The sequence below is a fragment of the Papaver somniferum genome, chromosome 8 (genome assembly GCF_003573695.1).
Source record: "Papaver somniferum cultivar HN1 chromosome 8, ASM357369v1, whole genome shotgun sequence".
Lineage (NCBI taxonomy): Eukaryota > Viridiplantae > Streptophyta > Magnoliopsida > Ranunculales > Papaveraceae > Papaver > Papaver somniferum.
The window spans coordinates 91,680,447-91,694,027 of NC_039365.1; the positions used below are offsets into that span (position 1 = coordinate 91,680,447).

At 37.1% G+C, this 13,581-nt stretch overlaps 1 protein-coding gene across 3 annotated transcripts; it reads left to right on the forward strand.

Moving 5' to 3' along the window:
- The first annotated feature begins 3,971 nt into the window (after window positions 1-3,971).
- On the forward strand, window positions 3,972-11,533 carry LOC113302036. Of its 3 annotated transcripts, XM_026550873.1 has the most exons (12): window positions 3,972-4,400; window positions 4,959-5,036; window positions 5,411-6,526; window positions 6,647-6,732; window positions 6,823-7,292; window positions 7,423-7,887; window positions 8,042-8,173; window positions 8,258-8,579; window positions 8,700-8,927; window positions 9,021-9,145; window positions 9,289-9,632; window positions 10,128-11,533. In XM_026550873.1, the coding sequence occupies exons 1-12, from the start codon at window positions 4,332-4,334 to the stop codon at window positions 11,223-11,225; spliced, it is 4,533 nt and encodes a 1,510-aa protein (XP_026406658.1). In that variant the 5' UTR covers window positions 3,972-4,331; the 3' UTR covers window positions 11,226-11,533. The 3 variants fall into 3 exon arrangements, with proteins under 3 accessions (XP_026406658.1, XP_026406657.1, XP_026406659.1); XM_026550872.1 differs by having other exon boundaries at window positions 8,042-8,579; XM_026550874.1 differs by lacking the exon at window positions 3,972-4,400 and having other exon boundaries at window positions 4,957-5,052; window positions 8,042-8,579.
- Window positions 11,534-13,581: the final 2,048 nt, after the last annotated feature.

The following is a 13,581-nucleotide window of genomic DNA, read 5'->3' on the forward strand; positions in this document are numbered from 1 at the left end:
AGACTGAGGAATTTTCCTCTCGAAGGACTTTTAGAAGAAAGTCACGCTCATTTACCATACCAACTAGAGCATTGACTTTGTGTTTCAACCGGTTGACATCATCAGCCTGAATTCTAGTAAGTTTTAGAATCACTGCACTCTCTCTGACCGCTTCCCTTTCAACTTCAGAGTCAAACTCATCAGTAAGGTAATCCGGGTAACACTTCTCAATGCAAGTCTGTTTTATTGGAACACAGGGTTCATCTATATTTGATATTGACGAATCTTTCTCTTTAATAGATTTCATAGAAACAAAACTTTTATATCTGGTGATGCGTTTTTCAGAGATGGCCTTCTGTCCATATTAAGATCGCTACAAACACAAACTTATGAGGTCTTAACGTGTTTGCCTGCTCTGATACCAATTGAAAAAGCGGGGGTCTAACAACTACGCCCAATATTTCGTTCGACAATATGAATAGACAAACTCCAATATACTTTTTAGAGAATCAACTAGACAATCAGACTTAATCTATAGAAAAGTATATCAAAGAGTTTTGTATCTCTCTTTGTCAATTCAATCTGCAATCAACAAATAAGAATTTGCGAGCCCGATTGAATATAAGAGAATTAACTTGAACGGTACCAAAGACCAATGTTCAAGGATCAATCAATCTCAACCAACAACCAAAGGTTGTATTTCCTAGTTGATCGATACAACGCACAACATGTGATATTTCAGTTATATAACAAAATATAATGCGGAAAAGAAATAACACAGACACCAGAAGTTTTGTCAATGAGGAAACTGCAAATCCCCAGGACCTAGTACAGATTTGAACACCACACTATATAATGTTGATCTCACCCACAACCAAGAGTTCTATGACTCAGAGTCGAAGACTTGATAAACAAATCTGTCTCACAAAGAAAAGTCTATAGGAATAGATAAATCTGTCTCCCACAGAAATACCTACGAGTTTTGTTCCGTATTTTTATAAATCAAGATGCACAGGAACCAATTGATAACCCATACTTATATTCCCGGAGAACAACCTAGTATTATCAATCACCTCACAATAATCTTAATCATATGGTAGCGAAACAAGATATTGTGGAATCACAAACGATGAGACCAAGATGTTTGTAACTACTTTTAATCTTACCTATCGGAGATAAATCTCAAGCAAATATTAGCAAAGATAATACTCAATCACGATAGTAAAAGTAAGATAAGAACACACAACTACATAAAAAAATAGTTGGGTTTGGCTTCACAATCCCAATGAAGTCTTCAAGTCGTTAACTTACAGGGTTTCGTGAAAAACCTAAGGTTAAAGGAGAATCGACTCTAGCTTATACAACTAGTATCACACATGAGGTGTGCGGATTAGGTTTTCCTGTTGCTAAAGTTTTCTTTTATATAGTTTTCAAATAAGTCTAAGTTACCTTGGTAACAAAGCATTCAATATTCATCGTTAGATGAAAACCTGATTAGATTCAAGCTAATATCTTTCAACTGTCAGATCGAACTTAGCTTGTTATACACAAATGAAATGTACCCTCATTTAGGTTTATGTAACCGTACCTAAACGTGTACACCGTGTCGTCTCAACAATAGTTAACCGAGGCAAGCTATATGAACACTCTCATATCAACCTTATTCATCTTAACCATAACTAGTTCAAATGACTCAAATGGAACTAGTTAAAAAGTTGTTCAATTGCTATATTCTCATATAAGTATACAAGAACACAATTAAACCAAAATTGGTTTGATTCACTCGAATCAATTCATGAACATTATAGCCACGGTTTGCAAAGAATGCATTCCTTAATATATAAATGTACTAGTTCATGAACAATCCGATTTTGGAACTTTAGTCACTCAAGTATGCAAACGGGTATGCATACTTAAGTAGCCGGTCTGAGTTTGGGTTCGCCAGTATGCAAACTGGTACGCATACCTTAGTATACTTCCAGAACCCAGCAGAAATTCCCGGACCTATACCTTACGAAAGAATGCGTACCGGTATGTGTACTTGGTACACAGAATTTCACAACTACTAGGACGTATACGGGTATGCACACTATAGTTCCGGTCATGGATCACATACATGCAAGAATGCAAACTATGTTCATAATCCAATAGTTCTGAACTCTATTTCAATCATTGAAACTTTCTTAGAGGATGACAATAGCCGTTTTCACACACTATTAACATCAAAGCAATTTTCAAGTTATTGAAATAATCATAACGAAACACTCCAAGTCTACATCAAATAATTGTATCATACAAACCATGTAGGATGTTACTCGACAATTTTCACATGATCATCTTTTGACTTTCGTCAAGAATATAAGATAAACTTGGTTGAAGCGAAAGCTTACTAACACATATTCCAAGAAATATGTAAGCGAGTTAATCTCAGCTCGAAATCTCAAATGTGTATAAACGAAAACCATACTAATACGACTTATGTCTCAATATAGGAGATAAAGTAGAAATAAACTTTCCAAGTGATATATGAGTTTTAGTCTCCACATACCTTTTGTTGATGAAGTTCCACAAGATCGTCTTAATAGTTCTTCGTCTTCAATTGATGATAGTCATGAAGTCTAATGCTCAACTACACAATCTATCCTAGTCCGAGACATCACTATAAGTAGACTAGAAATCAAGACTTATAGTTTTGATCACTAACATTGACAAACAAGCTTGAGATAGCAACGCTTGCGAGTTCGACCGAACAGTGCTCTAACACTATGCATACGAGTATAACAAATTCAAAACACACTTTAACAGTCTTTTCAGTGCATATGAATCCGAAAACACCACTATAAATCCTGGTTATTTTGCAAACTCTGTCTCTAACTTTAGTATGGATTTAGGAAACTCAAGTACAACTGACATTGAGTATGCTGAGTTTATGATGCAAAACATTGAATTTTTGAGGTTCAAAAGTTTGAGCTGGAGAAGTACTTATAAGAACGATTGCTTAACAAAAGGTTCACCCAAAGATGAGTTTAACTTTGATATATTGAGTTGGTGGAAGCTAAATACCCTTAACTACCCAACTTTTGCAAAGATTGCAAGAGATGTGTTGGTTGTTCCAGTGACAAATGTGACATCAAAAATATATGTTCACTGATATTGGTAGGGTTCTTATAACACATATAACTTCATTAGCTGCATAGTGTTTCCAAGCATTACTTTGTGTTAGTGATCGGTTGCCAGACTTCTTTTCTACAAGTAACTTTTCTTTTCCTTTGTTTTATCTTTAATTTTAGTTAGTTTCATTTGTTCTTCTTCTGAGTTCTGACTCAGTGACTCTGATTTGAATGTTGTTGTAGTATGCAAATATGGAAATTACAAACTGAAGTTGATACAATGATGCGACATGCAAGCATCCAAGCAGGAGCATTCCGCCATTGTATTTCTTTTGCATTTTGTTTGTCCTTTATTTTCATGTGTGAGAGTGAGAGTAAAGTAATGTGGATTTTAAGACATGTTTAAATGTGTTTGAAGACATTTTAGAATTGAATTGAACACTTCAGAGGACCAGAACTGGTAGCACTTTACACCTCTATTCGTTTTTTAATTTTTTCATTTTCTTGTCAGTTAACGGATTTTATCAGAATAAAATCTGATATCCGATAACTTATCGTAACAACATCGAATTGATTTTTAGAATTTCGTCAGATTTATCAGATATCGGATTTCAGATAAAACTTATCGTAACGAAATCGGATGTCAAAATCCGTCGGATTTTCGTCCGTTAACAGCCCTGCATGGTAACATGGACCTAAGAAAATCTCATAAAAATTGCTATAAAACATGAAATTTATTACAATACATATTGCAATTTTGACCGACCTATGTTCGCTTTTGAGTTTTGACCGACCTATGCAACCTATATATTATTACCTCAATGGTTCCAAGTTGTAACAAATCCTTATTATCTTGGAAAACGTTTTAGAAAATTCGGAGTCGGCGTTCCATTGAAATCGGACCCCAAAATAGTGAAGTCGAATTAAATAATTTTCCCCCAAATTAGAGGTTTTTATAGAGAGAGAAGAGAAGAAAGCAAAGAACACGCTCGGTTTTTACTTTTTAGTGTTCATGGATTCTACAGAAAACCTCTTATAAAACAAGAAAAAGATTACAAATTCAGATCCGTTTTCTAGTTACATCTCCAAATTCACGATAGCATTTCTTAACTATCTAATCAAAATCCCCCTTTTTTTAGTTTTGCCCTATCATTTTTTTCCATGTATACTTATATATCTCATGGCTAAGAATTTTATTTATGCTAAAGAAACCCTAAATTAACCGTGTTATTTTATTGGGGCATGACGAAGAGGAAGGAACGAATCCTATCAGAACTTTATGATGTGACAGAAAAGATTATGGAACCAGAGGCATGTAAATTTATTGCATTTTCTTCTACTAATTAGGGTTTTTGTTTGTTTGATTGATTGATTGTGCTGTTATCGTGGATAGAAGGTTTAATTGTGACTGGGAAATTTGGTGTTAGGTTATCTTGTTTGTGTGTAATAACAGATCAGATTTCGTACTAGATTTTTTTTTTTTTTTTGACACTGCACTCATTTTGTGTTACTTTTAAATTGTGTCTTGCATATTAGGTTTTCTTAAGTTCACCCCTTTAAATTATAATCGATTATATATGGTTAATTTAATCATCATTTGAGTACTTATTCATGCTGTACGAGCAGAAGTTGTAGCTAGGTAATTTATTTATGTATTGGATAGGTTATTGTGAAGCTATACACGAGATCATGACTTAGTCAGTTACTTATAATAAGTGAATTAGGGTTAGTTTTATGTGTGTTTAGTTTTGCCTATCTACCTTAGTTTGGCTTTACCACTGAAAGTTGTAATTCTACTATAGCCATTTGGTGATTGTGTTACTATTATATTGGCGTGTCTAATTTGTTTTTGCTGAATCTGCATTTTAGATCACGCCAGTTTTAAAAGGGAGTTGTCGCATACAAGGACCTGTGGAAGAGACAGATCAGGACGTTCAGAAGAATACGGTGAGACATTAGCAGGGTAAATTCATGTTATGCTACTCTACGAATCTATTGTATTATGGTACATTTTGAGACGATTTTTTTAAAACTTGGAATCTAGACTGAAATAGAGTTGCCGTGCATGCTGTTACTATTACCTTTAGTGAGTTCTGGAAGCATTGGTTCTTTACTCTTTGAGACCTCTATTTGAGATAGACACATTCAGGGTTTTTGGAAACATGGTGCTTGCTATATCTATTATCTTCCAACTGCTATGTCTCATTGTCATAAGACTCCGAAACATGAATTTTGAAGAATTCTATATCATTTATACTTTTATTTTTATAGGTGCCATTTTAAATCGGCAGGCTCTTATACTTTTACTTCGATAATAACAGAGATCACGTCGAGGTGAAAAGAGATTTGGCGGGGTTTCTCTAAGTGAAAAGTTTTGTATGAGAGAAGAATCTGGAACATGCAACGTGTGTGCTGCGCCTTGCTCTTCTTGTATGCATTTTGATCGAGTAGCGTCACGCATGGATGTAAAATCTGAGGATGAGTGTTCAGATGGAACCTCAAGAGGAAAGGAAGCCAGTCGCTGTTCTTTTAGTGTTACTGGTGTGTTGCCCATTTCGAAGAATATAACGTTGCAGAAACGTCAGTGTGCTGCGGCTAGTGAAACAAGTAACGTCTTCAGCGCATGCTCAAGTCATGATTCGTTTTCAGAAAATGCTGAAAGCAAGGCAACCGAAGATATAGAGATGCTTCCAGTAGTTTCATCAGGTGGAACTTTAGAGTGTCATGGTGATAACATTTCATGTGTCAGTGGGGTTAATGATGCAGTCCCGCCAGTTGCAGATCATCCTAATTCCAACATGAAATGGAAGAATGTATCATCTAGTTCAGCATCTGTTAGTAGCCTCCATCCAGAAATATCTGAGAAAAACAATCTTGTTCAGTTGGTTACGGGTTCTGTGAATGGTATTAAATGTGAAGTGGAAGAGAACTGTGGGACGTTTAGAAAGCCAAGCGTGTATACAAAAGAAGTCATACGTCCAACATCAGCCAAACAAGAAGTTCATTTAGAAGAAATAAGGATCCCGTCTTCACGCTCTAGAAGTGGTAAATTGGCACCTTGTACTGCAGATAACAAAGATTTAAAAGAAAGCTCTTCTTCACAGCGCCAAGTTGATCCTTTTGAATTATTAATGCCAAATGCTTCAACAGCCAATAGTGCCAGTACAAATAAACAAACTTCCGAAAACCGTGATGAAAATCTTGCTAAATTCGAGCACAATAAAACTAGATGTATGGAAAATGGTTCCTCTGGCCAGGAAGCTGGAATCGATGTGGAAATTGGGGGTTCACCATCTGAATCTGTGAAATGTTTGGACCTCAATGAAATAGCTGAGAAGCCCGTTGTGTTGCCTGAATCTTCTGGTGTCCGGGACAGTTCTTTGCAGGTGCAGTCTCAGCCTGTTGATGAGAGTGATGGCTCTGAAGTTGAGGAGGATGTGGGTGTTTCTTTCTCTGCTTATATTATTAATTTCATGAGAAAGATTTGTAAGATGTTTTATTTGCTTAAGAATTCAATAGAGCCCTAGTAAATTTTACATATATCTCACCTGCAACAGGTTAAGGTTTGTGATATCTGTGGGGATGCTGGTCGAGAAGACCTGCTTGCTGTATGCAGTCGTTGTGGTGATGGGGCAGAGCATACGTAAGTACTGTTGCTGTTGTATTATATCTCACTTATTTTTAAGTTACGCCCTCTAAGGGTTAGATGGTTTTTTTTTTTTTTTTATATAAGTTATTGCATGCGAGAAATGGTGGATAAAGTTCCAGAAGGTGATTGGCTTTGTGAAGAATGCAAATTTAAGGATGATGCTGAAAAGCAAAAGCGAGATAAGCCAGAAGCAGCAGTTGAACCTACAAAACAGTCGTGCATAGATGAGAAAGAAAGTACGACAAATGCTAAAGTCTTAAATAAGTCGGATGTAAAAGCATTAGACGCAGAGTCCAAATTATCTCCCAAGATAGGTTCAAATGTAAACATCTCGTCAAAAAGGAATTTAGATAATGTTGAAGGGGTTTCTGCTGTAAAACGACAGGCTTTTGAATCCAGTTCTGGATTGTCAAAGCCATCAAGTTCAAACAAAGAAGCTGCGCTTTCAAAGGTGGGTTCCTTTAAGAGCACATCGTCAAAGATGGTGCAACGAATAGAGTCTCCCACTTCAAGTACCAACCCATCACAAAACCATTCTCGGCAACATTTTTCTGGTAAGTTTTGGTTACTGGTTTATAGATACGCTAGTATTGTACACCGTGTAGCTTAAAGCTAGTGTTCTGCTATATACAAGAAGGAGGCTTGAATTCTTCCTTCAACTCTAAATCCTGTTGTTTCCTACAGGTACAGGTACAAGTACCCTTCAAAAGTCAAATTCTTTCACTGAACCAAAGGGCAAATCTGCACAAGAAGATTCCACTCTTAAGTTCAAATTGGCTGAGACAAAAAAAACTAGCAGATCCTCATCATTCGACCATCGGTCATACTCTACCGTAAAACAGAGAGAGGATACTCCTCGTCTCGCTAGTAAGGACGACCTAAGAGGGTCGAAAGTAAAGGATTGTAGCCCCTTTGAGAGGAAAAATTCCTCCAGACCAGATCGGTTTGTGGTTCCTTCACCGAAACCTGGATCTGGTGGAGGGGCTACTCCAAAGGCTGATAAAAGTGCTCATCAGGGTGAGAGTGCTTCAGGATCATTCTCAGCCACCTCAGCCACCAACGGACGTAGTATCAAGGGTAATCCGGCAGTTCCCAAATTATCAAAGCCGCCTCCACTTTTGAATATTAGAGACGGTAGAAAATCTCTAGGTAGAATCTCCCCCTCCCTCCCTCCCTCCCTCCTTCCCTCCCCTCTCTTCTCCTCTAAAATTTTACCAGTTTTTAGTATAAAATTCGTATGTGGTGCAGTCTTGCTACTTGTTTGTATTTCTCGCACCATGATGTATTCGTTCTTGGCATGCAGGTGGCAGCGGTGATCTTAAGAGACAGTCTTCAGTATTACCCCGTGGCGTTACTGCATCACCAAAGAGCGCTATGAACCTTTCAGATCGAAAGCCAAGTAAAGTTAGTCTTAAGGATGAACCAGCTGTAGATGGTAGTACTCGTTATCACAAATGTAAAGAAATAGGTCATAATGCTCAATTTTGCTCACTTAATTACCGTGTTTCTATTGTTGAAGATCCTGGTGCAAGATTTTTAAGTGATGCATTGATCAAAAGAACTAAGTTGAAAGCTGTAGATGAAGTTTTATTGTCAAAAAGATTTGGAGAGCACAAAAAGAGTGGAACTCCTGATCAGTCGGATGATTTGACAATGTCCTGTGATAATGTTAGCCGGGAAGTTGTGTCTAGTGATCAGACCTCAATCTTATCAAGTTGCTTGAAGGGATTGACTTCCAACAATATAGTTCATGACGGGCAGGAGAATTTCAAGGGTGTACCATCCTCCGTAGTTTCCCTGTCAGGCATTTTGTCAATTCCGCAGTACGATTACATATGGCAGTACGATTCCTTCTATCTCTTGTCTTTCAGTGCATGAGTGCGACATCTCACACTTGCATATCAGCTTTGGTTTTGCATCTGTGTGAAATGCTAATGAGTTGATTTCTTGTTTACTGGTAGAGGTGGATTTGAGGTGCAAAAAAGTGAGAGAGTTGTTGAGTTATTTGATGGGATTCAAGCACATTTATCCACGGGTTCATCGCCCAAAGTTCCTGAGGTGGTAAGCAGGTTCCCTTACAAAGTGTTATTGGAGGAAGTACCCCGGTCGACCGCATGGCCAGCACAGATTCAGCATCAGGCTACGGAAGAAAACATAGGTGTCTATTTCTTTGCGAAGGATATCGAAAGGTTTGTCTTTTGTCACTTTACATAGTCGAGTATTTGAATTCATTTGGGTGACACTTAATATATTGGTTTTGCCTTGCGTGTATCATGGAACAGCTATGAAAGGAACTATAAAAGGTTATTGGAAAACATGATTAAGGAGGACTTAGCTCTGAAAGGGAACTTTAATGGAATTGAACTTCTGATTTTCCCGTCGAACCAGCTGCACGAGAGATCTCAACGTGAGTGCTAGTAAACAAGTTGCAGCAATTTTCTAAGCACCTAGCTTTATTACTCCCTATTCTTTCATCATATTACCATTTTCAAAGTTTATGAGGTATGGCCGTATTCTTGTATCGATGAACTTAGGTTGTCTTATGAACAGGTTGGAACACATTATTTTATATGTGGGGTGTATTTAAGGGAAGAAGGGTAGATGAGAGTGTTCGTTCTCAAAAGGAGACTCGTGGAAACTCGTATGAGATACACTTGGCTGGAGGGTTACCTTACCCTGCTGTGGTTGATTCGCAGAGGGAAGGTCTTTCAGGTAATGTAAAAGGGTTATCTGCATCCATCCCTTCGATGAGCTCACAAGAAGCAATCACATATCCCCTGTCATCCAGAAAGTTAGATAAGAGTTACCACAAAGAAGGGCCATATCTCGGGAATGAGGTTTCAAAGAGTCACGTGCAGGCACCCGAGGAAAGGAAAGGACGCAACACGTTAATGGTAATATTTTTATTGTGTTTGTGCAGCACATAGTTCAATGTACAAACATTATTTTATAGCCTGCTTGTTAGTTGCTATTTCTACTCTTTAAGTTCAACCTGGTCTGTGGTCTAAATTTTTAACTGTTTTAGCTTTGTAAAGTGCATTCTTGTTTTCATTTATCTGCATTTGAGTTGCATTGACTTTTTAACTTGGACTGCGCTATAGGGTGGGACAGCAATCTGTTTTGAACTGTATTTTTATATAGAATAGGTGCTAGTTGGAAATACAAGTTGGCATATGCCAAAAGAACCCCCCTAATCACACAATTATTAGTTATACTAATGCTGTCATTGTTAAGCTTTTCACTTCCTAATTTTTGGACATGTATATATTGGACAATCAAGCATGATTTTTGCATGAGAAAAGAACTACTGGTAAAGATTGATCAGGATGATGTTGTTCCTTAGCCTATACCTCCTTGATTGTGTACTTATTCATTTGTATGTTGCACAGGATGATGATAGAGATAATGTAGAGATTAGTAAAATGGAGCTTGATTCATGCTCTGTTCTAGCTGGCCAGAACAGTGTCCTTCAATCTGGTAATAATAGAATGCTGGTAGACTTGAATACGTTCGATTGCTCTGAGGCAAATATTCCATCAACTTCATCAGACTGGAAGGAGATGTCATCCGGCCCATACCCGGTTACTTCTACTTCTCCTGCCCAGGATTCAAACCGTATTCACAGTGCAGTTGAAAAGAAAATTAAGGACATAAGTAACGTTGATGAAGTGATACCCATTGGAAATATCAAAGATGAGGATGTTATGTTAGTAGACACAATAGCTGCTTTCACAGGTAATCTGTTGAAGCAGGAAGATGGAAACAGCTCCGTGTTGCCATCCAGCAGGAAACGCCCATGTCCGGCTGCCTCGGACATTCTCTGTCAAGGTTCTGCTGGAATCCCTAGTAGTACAAGTCATTCAATTCCGCTGGATGATAAGTCAGATCACACTTTAGTTGATGAGAAGAATGAACACAAGAAATTGAAAACTAGTTATGGCTGCAATGATGGAAGTAGTAGCTCTACAGGAAAGATATATTTGGGTGGGAGTTTTCCTATGAAAGATCGTGGACATGATGCTGAGGAAAATATGGCTACTGGTGAGACAAAGAAGTCTGAAAGGTTCATTTTTCCTGTTGATTTGAACTGTTCGAGTGACTGGCCAGAAGAAAAAGACACTATGCCTTTGCAGGTTATTTCGTCTGATGATGAAGATCAGCCAGAACATCACTTCCCTAATTTAGAACTTGGTTTGGGGGGTGAGAAGAAACCAACACTAAAACAGGGAGGTTTGCCGTTTTTTGCAAGATTAGACGGGGAGAAAGACCCAAGTAAGCATCCAGAAGATGCAGTCAAGAAGTCAGGTAGCTTGGATGTTGCATTGGGTTCTCTTTCTCTATCTCTAGCATTTCCCTTGTCATCAGTCAAGAAGGAGCAAACCACTGCAAACTCCTCTCTGAACCATCTTTCAATACCGGGGCAACTTTTGCCTGAGAGGCGGTCACCACCCAACATCGACACATCAGTACTGGACTTGGCTTTGTGACTGCCAGCATATTGTTGTAAATTGTGCCTCTTCAGTTATTAGTTGTATACCAGGATCATCAAGGATGATGGGTCTGGAAAGTTCTCTCACGAGAACTTATTAGTCGATTTCTTCCCATCTGTCTATAATCATAATCATAAAATGTCACTCTACAAGGTTCCTTTGTTTCTTTTTTTTTTTGTTCTTTTTTGTGGGTGGGGAAGTTGTTTACTTAGTCAAACTCGAAACGGCTGTTTGTATAAAAAGAGAACTAAACGGCCGGACTCCTTACAGAAAAAAAAAAAAAAAAAAGACAGATGCCTTCCATATCTGCAGGTCTCTCTGAAAAGGATTTTGTACTGTTTGTTTGTCTTCTTTTATTTGACCTGTGCATGTTGAGGCCTAACAGCATGTTTGGTTGAGAGAATCAAAGGTAGGGGTGTCAATGGATGAATATCCGTCGTAGGTTAAGCGCTATCGGATATTTGATATCCGATAATATCCTATAGGATATCAAAAATCAGATATCGATATTCTAAGCTATAGGATATCGAATATTTATCTGATAGTATCCGGTTCTGACAAAAAATGTTAAAAATCCTTTAAAACATGTAGTTCAATTTCTCAAACATTTCATATCGGATATTAGTGATAAATCACAAATATGGTTAGGATAAATCATAAATAAATCCATGTTCTATCGGATATTAACAATTCAAATGGAGCCTAATTCGATTCTGATATATTAAGGATGAAATATCTGATAAATATTCGATCCGATATCCGATAAAACGGATAAAATCCTATAGGATCTTGAATACTCGGAAAGGGATTCCGGATATTGGACATATATTGACAGGCCTAATCAAAGGCCTGAATTTAGCTGTGGTAAACAAATTTTAAGAATTTACTTCCATATAAGAATTTAGTTGCAATTCGATCCTGTAAAATGACTTTAGAGCCCTAGATTTGATAATTCAAATACTTGCCAAAATTCTCGTGTAAAATAGAAAAAATCACATTCAAAATTTCAAAACAGAACGATAACTTTGGTAATTTGCATGAGATAAGAAGTAACAAACAGTTGGTAATTTCGGAGATAGGAGTTGAAATGCGCAACTTTAGTCATGAGTTGCCATATTCCCAAATTTCCATCTCATATATGGTCTTTTTTTTTTTTTTTTTTTTTTTTTTGCAAGTTGGTTTGCGGCGCAGTGTAGGATAATTCCTATACTTCAAGGCAGTTTAAATCAGCGTTTGAGCAGAAACGTTATCAATAAATCTGTTTGATTTAAACGGGTTTTATAAAAGCGTGTGGTATTAAACGTAATTATAAATTACGTATCGTTTACGACGCGGTTATTATCATTCTCAACTTCTCATAATAACTTACCATGTTAAGCAGTAATTCACCACAAATAACATATAATAATCAATATCATTTTCACAAGTATGAAATTCTTTGTTGTAAATACCTAAAATTAGATGAAGGGGTACAACTGAGATTTAGGGTTTTTAGTGTGAGTTGCGAGAGGTTGAGAACGAAAAATCTTCGCTTAAACCAACAAAAACAGACGTTCGGAGACTGCTTCAGTCACAAGAGAGAAGTGTTAGAGCAATGCTCGGTTTAACCCACAAATTTGCTATCTCAATCTTGTTGTTAATGTCACACGAACAAAACTATTTCTTGATTTCTTGTCTATTAAATTCAAGTCTCGGACTAGGATTAGAAGTGTGTAGTTGAGTATCCCCGAAGATTGAAGACTGGAAATCAAAAGAAGACATCAATGAGGACTTCATCAAAAAAGGTATGGGGTGACTGATTTCGTTTGGACTCTTGTTCAATTCTACCTTTCCAATTTATCCAAACAAGTGCTCACTTTATGGAAAAATTCCTATGACAGTAAACATGCATTTATGTATGGGCACGAGGATATTTGAGCCATGATTTTAGTGATAATGACCTTTATCCCTTAGAAAGGTTCTCATGTTATAGGGGATGAACTTATGGAGTCATGTTGATTTATTAAAGCAACACTTATTAAGTGTTGCAGTTCGTGAATAGGAAACACTCCACGAACTGTTTGTAATGGTTCACGGGCTTGAGCGTGAAAAACATGACTAAGTGCCTTTTTTAGTCAAGTTTTTGATGTTTCCTTATCTAGGAAAGAGGGCTATTCCTACACACACAATCGATTACCATATTAAAGTGTGTGTGATGATTTAAACTCCTTCCTAACTTAAATTGTAATTTATTTTACAATTACAAAAATACAATTTATGTTAAAGTAATTATTTATGCAAGAGTTGTAACTTAGGAAAGACTCTCAAAATAAGGAGAGTCTTGAAAAAGGAAAATAACTCAGGAACTTGTTCG